Source organism: Pseudonaja textilis, chromosome 16, assembly GCF_049901715.1.
Source record: "Pseudonaja textilis isolate UNSWEBS1 chromosome 16, rPseTex1.2, whole genome shotgun sequence".
NCBI classification, from domain to species: domain Eukaryota; kingdom Metazoa; phylum Chordata; class Lepidosauria; order Squamata; family Elapidae; genus Pseudonaja; species Pseudonaja textilis.
Window position 1 is genome coordinate 3,190,491 of NC_142005.1, and position 15,456 is coordinate 3,205,946.

Here is a 15,456-nt window from a genome sequence, read left to right on the forward strand (position 1 = left end):
TTCCCACGCAGCCTGGATTAATTGCTTTGGGGGGTGACATTTCTCTGCGGACCACTAAAATTTTCTCGCGGATCACCAGTGGTCCCCAGCCCACTGGTTGGCGAGCACTATTCTAGTCCAACCCCCCTGCACAAGCAGGAGACCCTATACCAAGGATCCCCAAACGTGGCAACTTCAAGACTTGTGGACTTCAGCTCCAGGTCTCTCCAGCCAGCATAGCGACCTCTGCTCTGTACCGTTACAGACAAACGGTTGTCCAATCTCTTCTTGAACCCCCCCAGTGAGAAGGGAGGGAGGGAAGGAAGGAATGCTAAAGAGTTGGAAGTCTTCTAGTCCGGCCAGCCCCCTGCACAAGCAGGAGGCCCTACTTCTACCACTTCAGAAGAGTGGCCGCCCAGCCTCTTTCTCAAAGCCTCCAGTGATGAAGCACCCCACAACTTCTGAAGGGAAGCCATTCCTCGGGTTAGTGGTTCTGTCAATTCTCCTTCAGGTTGTTTCTCTCTTCAATCATCTTCCACCTGTTACTTCTTGTTTGGCCCTCATGATTCAGGAAGGAATTGTAATACTGGATCTCAGAGATCTTCTAGTCCAACCCCCTGCTCAAGCCAGGAGCCTTAGACCATCCCAGCCAAATGGTTCTCTAATCTCCTTTTGAGAACCTCCAGTCATGGAGCAGCTACAACCCCGAGAGACAAGCTGTTCCATTCACTGTTCTTGCTGTCAGAAAATTTATCTAGTTTTGGGTTGCTTCTCTCTTTGATGAGTTTCCATCCATTGTTTCTTCTCTGCCTTCTGGTGCTTTGGAGAATAAGTTGACCCCTTCCTCTTCTTTGGGGCAGCCCCTCAAATGTTGGAAGGCTGCTATCATGTCACCCCTGGTCCTTCTTTTCATTAAACTAGACCTGCCCAATTCCTGCGACCATTCTTCATCTGTTTTAGTCTCCAGTCCTCTAAAATCACCATTGTTGCTCTTTTCTGCATTCTTTCCAGAGTGTCACCCGGGTGTGTTGTATTTTGCAGTTCCCCAAATGACAAATTAATCAATAAGGAAGTTAACTACTCAGACCCCAACTTCCTCTTTATTTCTAGTCTGTATCCTTCTGAGAATTGCTGAGTTTCACTCATGGATGGACAGAGATCTTAGCAAAATGCATTTTTTTAAAAAAAAATCTAGGTCAGCCATCACTTCTTTGTCACAAAATCTTGGCAGTTGCCTTTCAAAAGTACAAGGAACGCTGTATTGAACTTGTCTCCTTTATCTGGGTCTATGCTGTAAAAACACACACCGCTGTTTTCATTCCTAAATATGGAGAGGGTTTTATTTTAAAATGCCTTCCTGTAAGCCTGATAAACAATTAATGTCCCCAAAGCTTGCTCCATTTCCCAACCGTTTCTCTGGGGTCACCCATCATGCAAAACCTACAACCTGGGGAGAATGGAATGGAGAGTAGAGTAAATCGAATCAAATCAAACCGAATCTATATATCTAAAAGCGAAAGACCACTCATGCATCAATCGCAAAATCTCCAGCACCGTAAAGCCTACAAACTTGAAATTTGGCACGTAGGTTCCTCTTGGCTTCTAGGTGCTTACTAAGAAAGGATTTTTCAAAATGACCATCAGAGCATTAGTATTTCCTATATTATCATTATTATTATTATTATTATTATTAACATGCTCTGATGCTAAGGAGTTCTACTCCCTTCCCCACCTGAAAAGAAATCTGCTCCAAATGCAAAACACAAGCAGAGGAGAGGAGTTTGAGTTTCACAGCACTAAGAAGCTTTAGCACAGTTGAGCTAAGCCACGCCCAGGCTCCTTGCTGTCTCCTTGCTCACACAGCAAATACTGTTTCAGTTTCCAAACAGCCCTCAACTCTCTCACACACTGACAGGACGCTAGCCAGATGGATACCGATGGATGCTGGTAAGCAGAGGCACAATGTTTTTTCCCCTTATTTTCCTCCCCCAAAACTAAGCCCGACCCCGTAGTTTCGTACCGAAGCACGGGTATTGAGCTAGTATCCAATAAAATTATCCACTCACAAGGGCCACAAGATGAGAAGCAGGAGACCCTATACCATTTCAGACAAATGGTCCAAGAAGCTCCTTCCCCTCTTGCCATTGATTAATTGTTCTTCAGTCAGAACTGAAGAAGCTCCTCGGAGGAGAAGCGAAACGTCTTCAGAGAAAAACCAGAAAGTCCAATTGCCTCTTGGGAAAAAAAGCACCTTTGGGGCAATTCTGCACTCTGTTCCCAGGTTCTCCTTGAAGGCTGGTTTGATCTGGTCCTGGCATCTCTGGTTTCTGCCCGGCCTGCCTCCCCATTGCCATCACTTGTCTTCCCGTCACCATATTTCTTTTTGCTACTCTACGTTTGACACACACACACACACACACACACACACACCACATTTTATGTCAAGATGCCAACAAAGCACAAAAGCTGAAGATGGCAGATATCTGACAATCCTTCCGTTGAGGCTGCCTAGGCCTGCATTAGCGTTTTTGGCAGCTGTGGCCTACTGCTGGCTCATACCGTTCCACTGTCGGGTTTGGTTCTGCAACGCAGCTACAGGACAGAGCCAGGCTTCAGAGCGTGAGCAAGCAGAAGGGCACCCAAATCCATTGGTTTAGTTTTAGGGGAGCCTCAGAACTGCAAAGTTTAATAAGCTCTGCCCAAACTACGGTTTGGGGATAATGGCCCAAAGAAAAGAAAAGAAAAAATATCAGAACATCCGGTTGCCTCTTGGAAAAAGCATCTTTGGTGACCTGGATGGTTGAGAATCTCCATTAGACGTCTGGCCACAAAGCTAAATATTGTCAGCAATAGATTTGGAAAGGGTTTTATTTCCATTAGACAATCAGTGACTTGCTTGGGTTATCGTTTTGCAGATATTTCCTCATATAAACTGAGGGGGGTGGGTGGGAAGACAGCAGTGGCTTTTGACTTCCTGATGGCTTCCCCATTGATTTTCCTTACAGAAAGATCGGCAGAGCGAGCGCATGGGAAATGCAGATCATGTAACCATATCTGGCTGCAGGAAACGCAGCACCACAAAGTTCTGGGTTCTACATTTAGGCAAGAAAAATCAAATGCGTAGGTAGAGGATAGGTGGTACCTGGCTCAATAGTAGTAACTGTGAGAGGGATCTCGGAGTCCTAGTGGACAACCATTTAAACATGAGCCAGCCGTGTGCCGCACCTGCCAGAAAAGCCAACACAGTTCTAGGCTACATCGACAGAGGGATAGAATCCAGATCATGTGAAGTGTTAGTACCACTTTATTGTTCTGACCAAGGCTTCCTGAGACACCAGCAAACATATAAAATACAAACCCCTTTTATTTTAGTTCAATGGCTGTGAATTATCACCATTCACAGCCCCAAATGAGTTTTAAACAGGTCATAATTAGTCCCAGGGTTGTCTGCCAAAATTCCTCGGGAGGTGTCTGATAAGAACGCACCTTTATCTGACTTGAAGTGCTGCCAACGACTAAAGTCCCAATTAGTCTTTCCAAAACTAAACAGAGAACAAATTCACAAACTTTCAGAGTCCAAACCGACCAGTTACTTCCTGCAGAGGATTTCCTACCTTTGCACTTCCTTTATAGCTTATGGGAGGGACAATCACCTCCAAGCCTTCCTCCCGAGTCGCCCCTTTTGTCTCAGCTGCTCCTGCCTTCTGGCAGCTCTGCACATACGCACACTGAGCACAGGCTCCCCTTGCTCCTCTGCCTCACTGCTGCCAGACTCTGGAGTCAGCACCCCACTCCCAGATGGTCCTGGCCCCCTCTCTGCATCGGACGCAGGACCCTCGTCCGAGCCCTCCCAGACCCCCGGACTGGTCCCCGTTCTTCCCCACTGTCCAATTCCGCTGCTGTCTGCACAGGCTGCTGGCGAACCACAACATTTGCAATCCCTTGGTAAGGCCACACTTGGAATACTGCACCCAGTTTTGGTCTCCATGATGTAAAAAAGAGGTTGAGACTCTAGCAAGAGTGCAGAGAAGAGCAACCAGGATGATTAGCGGGCTGGAGGCTCAAACATTCGATGAACGGTTGGAGGAACCGGGTATGTCTAGTCTAATGAAAAGAAAGACTAGGGGAGACATGATAGCAGCATTCCAGGATCTGAGGAGCTACCACAAAGAAGAGGGAGTCAATTTATTTTCCAAAGCCCCTGAAGGCAGGAACAAGAAACAACAGATGGAAACTAATCAAGGAGAGAAGCAACCTGGAATTCAGGAGAAACTTCCGAACAGTGAGGACAATTAACCAGTGGAACTGCTTGCCACCAGAAGTTGTAAATGCTCCAACACTGGAAGTTTTCAAAAAGATGGTGGATAGCCATTTGTCTGAAGTGGTGTAGGGTTTCCTGCCTAAGCAGGGGGTTGGACTAGAAGACCTCCAAGGTCTCTTCCAACTCTGTTATTCTATTCTAAAGTTGCCAAATTTTGGGAGCATTCTGCAAGTTCGCCCATTTGAGGTATGTTAATTCAAAATGTGTTGCTCTGAAGAGGCACCGTTTCACCCAATCAAAGGTTACAAACAATCAAACAGACACGTTGCATAAGTTTGTTTGTTTCATGAATATTTTTAATACATTCAGAAGCAAATGCGAATTCATGATGAAGTCCCAGGCTGCACGTGAAGGTTATGATCCTGCTGGTATTATATTACCCTGCTTTTCTGAATAAGCAAAAAAAAAAAAAAGGCAGCATTCACATTACACCAAAACAAACCACAGCAGCTGGAATCGCTCAATTGTATTTCTGTTTTTCTGTGTGGTTAATTTACGATTACAGTATTATGCAAATCCAAAATTAAAAAAGATTGAGCTAATAACCACTGCTCAATTATCTATGCACAGGTAAGCATGTTATGGGAGGGGAGGAAGATCACATTTTGCAGGTAAACTATTCCTTAAGAGTTCCAGATTAGATAGCCTTATCTTTTCGTAACATCACCCCTGTTTATGGCTATTATTTTTGCAATTTAATTAAGTGCTACATAAAGAATTCACAGGTGTTGGTCTCATCATTTTCTTTTTATAGAATCATTGCTGTAATGTAGTCCTCAGTTTACAATCACAACTGAGCCCAACATTTATCTTGCTGAGTGAGATGGTTGTTAAGTGAATTTTGCCACATTTTACAACCTGTCTTTAACAGATTAACAGGGTTGGAAGGGGCCTTGTAGGTCATCTAATCCACCCCTCCTGCCCAAGCGAGAGATCCTACACCATTTCTGACAAATGGCAGTCCAATCTCTTCTTGAAAGCCTCAAGTGATGGAGCTCCCACGACTTCTGAAGGCAACTTCTGTTCCATTGGTCGATTGTTCTCCCTGTCAGGAAATTCCTCCTTATTTCTGCGTTGAATCTCTCCTTGTTCAGTTTCCATCCATTCTTCCTTGTCTGGCCTACAGACCCTTTAGTAAATAGCTTGACCCCCTCCTCCTCTCTGGGGCAGCCCCTCAAATGTTGGAAGGCTGCTCTCCCATCTCCCCTGGTCCTTCTCTTCACCTGCCTTGCCACAGCTGTTGATTGAATTATTGTTAAATTAGTAACCCAGTTGTTAAGTGAATCTGGCTTCCCCATTGATTCTGTCAGATGGTCACAAAAGAGGGTCACACAGTGTAACCGTCATAAATGCGAACCAATTGCCAGGCATCCAAATTCTGATCCAGTGACCATGGAGACGCTGCTACAATAAGTGTGAAAAAAATGGTTACAAGTCCCTTTTTTCGGTGTTGTTGTAACTTCGGCCACTAAATGAACCATTGTAAGTCGAGGACTACTGTTATTCTGCTGCCTGGAGCTGATGCCTTGAGGCTGCCTCTATTCTCTCTAGACTCGACATTGGTATCCCAATAGATATTTCTAAAGTTTTTATTTTATTGTGTTTACTCATCTAGGTGAAATATTATTATATAATATATTGCTTGTTCATGTATGATACGCCGTACGCTAAATAAATTCACAGGTGTGGTTGCTATACGCCTACGTAGCAAAACAGAGGAAGCAAATAGTTTTAACTATCTCTTGCAGAGTCATCCTCTTAGATCGGGGTGGGAAATAATGGCCCTTTTATGAAAGGCTCGGGAATTCTGGGAGTTGAAGTCCACAAGTCATAAAATCGCTTCCCGCCCCTGCTCATAGATTAACGGAAGGGACCTTGTAGGTCATCTAGTCCAACCCCCCGCACACACAATTTAGAGGTCTCTCTGATTCTTGTTTATATCGCTCTTTTTCAATGATACTGCAGATCAAGCTAGGATCGTGACTGTTTTTCCAAGATATTGGCTGGAACTCCCAGAATTCCTAGCTGGGATTACAATTCCCCTGATTCCCAGCCTGGAGAGATACTAGTTGGGAATTGGAGTCCTAAACTGGAAGTGATGAGTGAGAAGGCCTTGCAGATAATTACAACCGAGCCTCATGGGACTGTCTGGGGAGGATGGGTACTGCAGCTGGATCCCTAGAAGAGTCTCATGGGACTGGCTGGAGAGGATGGGTGCTGGAGCTGGATGCCCTAACATGGGACTGGCTGGGGAGGATGGGTACTGCAGCAGGATCCCTAGAAGAGTCTCATGGGACTGGGCTGGGGAGGATGGGTGCTGGTGCTGGAGCTGGATGCCCTAACATGGGACTGGCTGGGGAGGATGGGTACTGCAGCTGGATCCCTAGAAGAGCCTCATGGGATCATCTGGGGATGAGTGATGATGCTGGAAGAGCAGCCCAATGGGACTGGCTGGGGAGGATGGGTCCTGCAGCTGAGAGGGGGGCGGGAGGCCGAACCGCGCAAGCGCTCCAAGCTCTCCCCCTCCGTCCCTCCTTCCCCCCGCTCAGCCGGGCCGGCGGCGATGACATCACCCCTGCCGGAGCCTGACGCAGCTTCTATTTTTAGGGGGCCAATGGGAGGGCCCCGCCGGGGTCACGTGGCTCGCGGGCAGGCGGCCGAGCCGGCGCGCGCGCGCGCGGGCGGGCAGGCGCGGGCGGGGTGAAGAGCAGGCGTTGTGGCGGGAGCGAGCCCGGCGCGCGCGTGCCCGAGACGCCTCCGGGCTCCGTCGCTCCTTCCGTCGCTGCTGCTGCTGCCGCTGCCGCCGCTGCTGAGACGCCCGCGGGGAGGAAGGGAAGGGAAGCGGAGCGGAGCGGGGGGAGGCTGGCCATGCGCTTGCCCGCCCCTGCCGGCTAGCCCGCCCGGGGGGCGCCTCGCCCTGCTGCTGCCGCTGCCCTGGGGGCCCCCATGGGAAGGGGCCGGTCCGGAGGCGCGCCCGGGCCCCGCCTGCCTGCTCCCTGCTCGGGGATGCCGCCGCCGATGCCGCCGCCGCCGCCGCCTCTGATGCCGGCTTGAAGGGAGGAGGAGGAAGAGGAGGAGGAGGAGGAGAAGCAGCCGCAGCCGCGGCAGAGCCGCCTTGACCTTGCTCGGGACGCCGCTCTGCAACCTGTTGGCCGCACCTGCGAGGAGGAGGAGGGGGGGAGATAGCGGGGGTCTCCTCCGCCGGCAGGCCGCTGCCCAAGCGGTCCATCCCTCCTTCCTTCCCTCCCTTCCTCCATCTATCCCTCCTTCCCTCTCTCCATCCCTAAATCCCTCCCTTCGTCTCTCCCTCCCTCCCGGAGCGCCAGGGGACCCCGGCTGACCGGCTGGCCCTGGGAGGAGGGGGTCTCTCCAGGCCCCTCTGCTCCCCCCCCCCCGGTCTTCTTCAGAGGCTTGCTTGGTCTCCGCTTGATGGGGGGGCCCTGAACTGGACAGCCTGCAGCCCCCCCTTCCTTCGATGTGACCCACAGCTGCCACTGAGGACTTCAACTCACCTGAATTCTCCCCCGCCCACTCCCTACACACACCTGAGATTGGCCAGGAGCCAGACTGGGACTGGCGACCCCCAACCCCCCGCCATCCCTTACCTGGACAGGTGATGGGGTTCCCGCTGCTGCATCCGGAGGGGATGCCCGGTGCCCCCCTGAGAGGTTAAAAGCAAAGCCGGGCGTCACCCAGGGTTAAGCTGCCGGATGGACAGACGGACCACCCCGCTTAACGACATGGAGACCAAAATCCCTCCGGCCGTCACACCGACCAGCCCTTCGTCCCCGGGGCTGTCTCCGGTGCCGCCTCCGGATAAAGTGGGACGGTTTTTCCGCCGGTCTGCTGCGCCGGTCCCGCCAGAGACGATCGCACAGTTCTTCCCAGTTCCGGTACCAGAGCAACCAGCAGGAGCTGACACCTCTCCCACTGCTGAAAGGTAGGACGGGGGAGGGGTGGGGAACGGGCTGGGCTGGCTGGATTTCGGACCCCTGCCCCATGGGGTTTGGAGGGCTTTTGTCAGATGCCCAAGGTTAAGCCCACCCCCCTGGCCCACTCAACTTGGGTGCCATTGGATGCCAGCCCGGCCCGAGAAAAGGCAGCCTTGCCAAGCTATGACCCCCAAACAGGCCATACCCAAATAGAAGACCGAGTTGGAAAGGGCCATTGGAGGTCTTCTAGTCCAACCCGCTGCTCCGGCAGGAAAAGCTGTAAATCAATTCAAATAAAATGAATCCCGAGTTCCCGAGAAGGGCAGAACTTGCTCAGATAAACTGTGGATTGCTTATTTGTGAGTCCTGTTGAGGATGCGGTAGCTTGTTAAATGATGGCTTGTTAGTACCGTGCAATTTTGGGTGGTTTCATACAGTAAAGCTCTGGGATAATTTATTCTTTTTATAGGTTTAAGCCTGCCTCTATTACAAATGCAAGGGAAGGGGGTTGGACTAGAAGACCTCTCCAGGCCCCTTCCAACCGTATTATTCTTCGATCTAAGGTGGCAAACTTGCCTAACATTCCTTCCTCCTCCTTTTATCCCACAACAGCCCTGCAAGGTGGGCTGGGCTGAGACAGAAAGACTGGTTTAGAGTCACCCAGCTGGCTTTTGTGCCTAAGGCGGGATTCGAACTCCCTGTCCTGGTTTGGCTTCAGCCGGCGATCAATAAACCAGAGCCAAGCAGTTGAGATCTTTATGTATTAGATTTGTATCCTGCTTTTATTACTGTATATGAGTAACTCAAGGCAGAAACAGGTACCTCATATAGGTAGACCTCAACTTACAACAGTTCGTTTAGTGTCCGTTCAAAGTTATAAACGGCCCTGAAAAGAGTGATTTAGGACCGGTTTTTTTCCAGCAGGCCTGTGGTCATGTGATCAAAATTTAAACGCTTGGCAACTGACTGGTATTTATGACGGTTGCAAGTGTCCCAAAAATCACGTGATCCCCTTTTGCGGCCTTCTGACCAGCAGAGATAATGGGGAAGCCAGATTCACTTAACAACCGCAGGGATTCATTTAACAACGGTGGCAAGAAAAGCCGTAAAATGGAGCAATAGCACTAGCCTTTAGATTTATATTCTGCTTCCCAGGCTGCTCTAAGCAGTTTACGGAATCAGCCTATTTGCCCCCAACAGTCTGGGTCCTCATTTTACTGACCTTGGAAGGACGGAAGGCTGAGTCAACCTAGAGCCAGTCAGGATCAAACCGCTGGCAGTGGGCAGAGTTAGCCTGCATAACTACATTCTGACAACTGGGAAGGGAGGAAGGAGCCCTTAGACTTATATAGCGCTTCACAGTGCTTCACAGCCCTCTCTAAGCGGTTTACAGAGTCAGCCTCTTGCCCCCAACAATCTGGGTCCTCATTTTACCCACCTTGGAAGGACGGAAGGCTGAGTCGACCTTGCTAAGTCAAACTCACTTAACAAATGTTTCACTTAGCAGCATAAATTTTGGCCTCAATTGTGGTCATCACTCGAGGAGTACCTGTAAGTTTGAACGTAAACTCACTCCACTGCAAGTTTAACCCACAAAAAGCAAACTTAAAAATGAAGTTAACTGCAGTCGCAGTGCCAATTGCTCGGTTTTGAAGTGGCTAAGTTAACTGTCTCAGAACCTAGGGCTGGGAGGGACCTCGGAGGTCTTCTAGTCCAACCCCCTGCTCAGGCAGGAGACACTTATGCCATTTCAGACACATGGCTGTCCAATCTCTTCTTAAAAACAGTGATGGAGCACCCACACCTTCTGGTGGCGAGCAGTTCCACTCGATGCTTGCCGTAAAAAGGATCAGCCAGGAAATAAGGTGACAAGGATAATCCTTTTTAGCTTGCAGCTCTCGTGAGTAGATAATTTTATTGGATACTAACTCCATACCCATGGGCTCCGCTACGGAACTATGTGGTCGGGCTTAGTTTTTTGGGGAGGAAAATAAGAGGGAGAAAAATTGTGCCTCTGCCTACCAGCATCCATCGGTATCCATCTGGCTAGCGTCCTGTCAGTGTGTGAGAGAGTTGAGGGCTGTTTGGAAACGGAAACAGTATTTGCTGTGTGAGCAAGAAGGAGACAGCAAGGAGCCTGGGCGTGGCTTAGCTCAACTGTTCTGGACTAAAGCTGCTTGGTGTTGTGAAACTGAAACTCCTCTGCTTGTGTTTTGCATTTGGAAGAGATTTCTTTTCAGGTCGGGAGGGGAGTAGAACTCCTTAGCATCAGAGCGTGTTAATAATAGTAATAATATAGGAAATACTCTAAATGCTCTGATGGTCATTTTTAAAAATCTTTTCTTAGTGAGCCCCTAGAAGCCAAATTTCAAGTTTGTAGGCTTTACAGTTCTGGAGATTTTTTTGATGATGCCTGAGTGGTATTTTGCTTTTTATATATATATAGATTTTCCTAGGGAGATGACTTGGTTTAATGCAGCTTCCTGGGTCACAATCTTAAGAAGGTGGGTAGATAGGAGATGGGCCAGAAATTTCGGGTCAGAGGTTGGATCCTGGGGGGTGAGGGGGCGGGGACTAAAATTATAGGTGTGTTTGCAGGAAAGGGCCAACCCTGGTCTTGTATTTTTCCAGCATCTCATACTTGAGGGATTATTTTCCAAGGCTCCTGGGGGAAATGCAGGGGTCTGGCTGGAACCGGTGGGGGAGATGCTGTTATTGATTGCTAGTAAAAACGATAGGAAGGAAATCATTTTACTGATGATCTCTTGGCCGAAATGCAAGCCTTAAATGATCACTAAACAGCCGAAGAGCCATTAAACACATTACGTATTACGGAGAAAGGGCCAGGCAGATTAGAAGGGAATAACAAAACTTACTAGCTATTAAAAAAAACAAAGTAGCCACACATTTTAATTTTCTCTCTCTCTCTCTCTCTCTCTCTCTCACACACACACACACACACACACACATACACACAGACACACACACACACACACACACACACACACACAAGGGCATATAACTGGAGCCGTGCCCCACCCCAGCTGAACAACAATATCATGGCAAAGGAGGATTTCATTGCAACAAAATATTTCTCTGTTTGAAAAATAATAAATGGGAGAAACTTAAAGAAACATTTTGTCTTTTTTTTTTGGAGGTTCGAAGAAAAGAACAAAAGAAAAACAAACCCAAATGTGAAAAGAGTTTTTTTCACCATCAAACCTCCTTACTGTCCATCCATTTTTCTAGCTATCCTCCCCGACCTTCCCCTATTTTTCCTTTCCATCTATCTTCCCTTCTTCCTTCCTTTCTTCCTCTGTATATCTATCATCGGTCTGTCTCCATTTATCTACCTACCTACCACTCCTCTGCTTCTATTTATTCACCCATCTTCTATCCACTCATCCTTCATTTATCTATTCTCTCCCTCCCTCCCTCTCTCTGTGTGCCCATGGGTGCACTTGGTCCCTTTTCCAGATGTGGCCACAGCCCCCCCAGAGTCCTTGCTCCAGGAACTTGGCCGTGGTGGAGAGGCCACCTGATGCTACCACGTCCCTCCTGACTCCTTGATGCTGGAGTCGCTTCTCCTGGGTGTTGGAAGCCGTCAGCCTCCCAGCTGCCATGGTTGCAGTTCCCAGGGGCTGCCGAGAGCTGCCTGGGGCCCCAAGGGCATGCCCCCAAGGAGATGGTGACAACACGCCCAGGGCGGCCACAATCGCAACCCGCCTTCGGCTCTTAGTGCCATTCCTTGCAGGATTCCTTGCTCCGAATGCCTGCTGGCGATGAGCTGAGGATGGCAACGGCTTGGCCCCCTTGCGATGGCCATCCTGAGGTTTCTGGGACCCCGGTTTGCAACTTGCAGCTCTCTCTCCCCCCCCCGCCAAGTCTGAAAAAAAAGTTTGGAGAAGAGCAACCAAGATGATTCAAGGCCTGGAGACTAAAACATCCGAGGAATGTTTTCAGGATTTGGGTCCGGCCAGTCTAGAAGAAAGAAGGACCAGGGGAGACACGATAGCAGCATTCCAGCATTTGAGAGGCTGCTACAAAGAAGATGTAGGGGGTCAATTTATTCTCCAAAGCCCCTGAAGGCAGGACAAGAAACAACAGATGGAAACTCATCAAGGAGAGAAGCAACCTGGAATTCAGGAGAAACTTCCAAACAGTGAGGACAATTAACCAGTGGAACTGCTTGCCACCAGAAGTTGTGGCTGCTCCATCCCTGGAGGTTTTAAAGAGGAGATTGGACAACAATTTGTCTAGGAAATGGCATAGGATCTCATGCTTGAGCAGGGGGCTGGACTAGAAGACCTCTAAGGTCCCTTCCAACTCTATTCCCATTAAATGGCAGCAGAATTATCCTGTTGGAGGGTTCCCATGGGAAGGGGGTGTGTTTTGATATGTGGGAAGAAATCCTTTTGGCTGTAATTAACGACTTTAATTACAACCTTCAGCCTTTGAAAAGCAGCTTTACTTTCATTGACTGTTTTGAGCTGGTCAAATGCGCCGGCTTGCACTAAATCAAAATATATTATGAGTAATTTGTGAATCTCTACAAGTTGTTCACTTAGTTTTCTGGTTACTGACAAGCTCAGTAAGATACAGGGAGCATAGCCTATGTCAGTGGTGGCTAACCTTTCTGGGCTCCTGTGCCAAAAATTGTCAATAGATAACAGATAATCAAGAGTTGGAAGAGACCTTAGAGGTCATCTAGTCCAACCCTCCACCCAAGTGGGAGACCCTAGACCATTTCTGACAAATGGCAGTCCAGTCTCTTCTTTAAGGTCTCAGGTGATGAAGCTCCCACAACTTCCGAGGGCAACTTCTCTTCCATTGGTTGATTGTTCTTGTGCGTGCGCTGGTGCTCGTCCGCCCTTGTGCCAGTACTCAGAAGGCAATGCGCCCCCCCTGCGCATGCAGTATTACAGGAAGTGATGATACAGGCCTATTATTCGCCCTGCAAAGCCTGCAGAGGCTTTTTCCAAGCCTCTGGGAGGCCGAAAATCAGCTGTGAGGTGCGCGCATGCGCAGTGAGGTAAGTTTCCCTGCGGCTCGCGTGCCTGCACAAATGGCTCTGCATGCCCCCTGTGGCTCTGCGTGCCATAGGTTCACCATCATGGGCCTATATCCTATATGGGGAATTCTGGGAGTTGAAGCCCACACACGCCTTCGAGTGCCCAAGGCTGAGAAACATTGTTGTTCAAAAGTTTCCCATCCTTAATGAAAAGAGGCGTCCTTCCTTGTTTGCTGTTCAGAGGGAAAAAGTTTTTATCTATACTAGCTCAAAGGGTCATTGTTCTTTAGGTTTTTATCAGTACCAAAGAAAGCCAGAGGTTTCTCCCTGTTTGACTCCCTAATCTTCCCGACATTTCCTTGTTTCTTTTTCTTTCTTTTTTTTGTATGTGTGTGTTTTACGCTTTTTTGAATTTTAATAAACTTTTGGGAGGGAGAAGAGAAAAATGAAAGCTTTTTATCTGGGAAAAGTAAGAGGTTATTTAACGTATCCTTCCTTCTTCCTCAATCCTCGGTCTGTAAAGAGTGCGGAGAGTCAGTATCAGAATAGAGCTGGAAGGGACTCTGGAGGTCTTCTAGTCCAACCCCCTGCTCAGGCAGGAGCCCCTACTCCTGGTTGATGAGTTTCCACCCGTTGTTTCTTCTCTGCCTTCTGGTGCTCTGGAGAATAGCTTGACCCCTTCCTCTTCTTTGGGGCAGCCCCTCAAATGCTGGAACGCTGCTATCATGTCCCCCCAAGTCCTTCTTTTCATTAGACTGGCCAGACCCAAATCCTGCAGATGTTTTAGTCTCCAGGCCTTTGATCATTTTAGTTGCTCTTCTTTGCACGTTTTCCAAAGTCTCAACATCTTTTTTTGTAATGCGGTAACCAAAACTGAATGCAGAATTTCAGGTCTGGTCTTACTAAGGCTTTATAAAGTGGTAGTAGTACTTCACGTGATTTTGATTCTATGCCTCTGTTTATCCAGCCAAGGATTGTATTAGCTTTTTTGGCTGCTGCCGCACATGGCTGGCTCATGTTTTAAGACCCAGAACGGGTCCCGCACAAGCGAGCACAACCCTAGCCGCACATGTGCGGGATGCAGGAAGCGTATGAAACCAGACTGCCCCATGGTCCGTGGGAAAACCAGCTCTCCACACAAACCGGTCCCCGGTGCCCAAAAGGTTGGGGGCCACCGCTATAAGGCTTCCCCCCGATTTTCACCCCGATCAAGTTGGCCCTAGAAATTTTCATCAATGAATCAACGAACAAACCGTTAGAGAATCAGGCTGAAAACTGAAGGAAATTTCAGAAAGGCTAATGCCGAATTAGTTTCGCTTAGCAAGCTGAAAACGGCAGGACGCTGTTGAAAAGGGAATTATCCCTTTGCTCGGTAATAAGTGTGTGTGTGTGTGTGTGTGTGTGTGTGTGTGTGTGTGTAAGCTGTTTTTGGTAACAAGCCGAATGTGAATCAGCGGTGTGAGAGATGATGATTTAAAAAAATAAAAGGCCATTTTAGGCTCCATCAAGAGAAGCGGTCACAGGATTTTCACGGTCTCCTGTGCCAGTCAACCGCTTCCTCTAAACCCCGTGTGCCTCTTTTTAAAGCAAAGCATTATTATTATTGTTGTTGTTTTGTTGTTGTTTGTTGTTGTTGTTGTATCTTTAGTGAGATTCACAGCCTTTGGGGCTGGTTGGTAGCTCAACAGCTCGAGTCCCAAGCAAGGACCTCGGAACTGTTCAAGTAGCGTCGGAGGATATGAGCTGTTCCAAGTAGGGTGGTTTTTTTTTGTAGAATCAGGGTATTCAAGTCTGATAAATTCAGGATTTCCAAATAGCGAGGTAGCCCCTTAGGTATTGATCCAAGGGCTCCTATTATTATTATTATTATTATTATTATTTACACATTTTCCAAACATTTACACCACATTTCCATTTTTGACAGTACATCAGAGTCGTCTTCTTTCCTATTTCCATAGTAATACTTTCATTTTCAATTCCTGGTATATTTCTCTACTATTTGTACAATTGTACTGACCTTTTTATAATTCCTTATATATACATTTCCTGCAACTCTCCAGTAATTTTATACTTATTCTTTACTTTTCTCCTCATACCACATGTCCCAAATCTTAATAATATTCTGTTTCCTCCTTATCTTTAAACTCCATCATTCATTTGTCGATTTCTGCACATTCAAGCCCTTTTGAAAATCACCGTATCTTCTGTAAGGG

The 15,456-nt window shown here is 48.2% G+C and overlaps 1 protein-coding gene across 1 annotated transcript in view; it reads left to right on the forward strand.

The window, feature by feature from the left end:
- The first annotated feature begins 7,062 nt into the window (after positions 1-7,062).
- PPP2R5B (protein phosphatase 2 regulatory subunit B'beta) overlaps positions 7,063-15,456 on the forward strand; it is a 31,950-nt gene continuing 23,556 nt past the window's right edge. The window contains 2 exon segments of the mRNA XM_026717667.2: positions 7,063-8,124; positions 8,126-8,240. Of these exon segments, the coding sequence (XP_026573452.2) occupies positions 8,011-8,124; positions 8,126-8,240 (229 nt within the window). The 5' untranslated portion in view covers positions 7,063-8,010.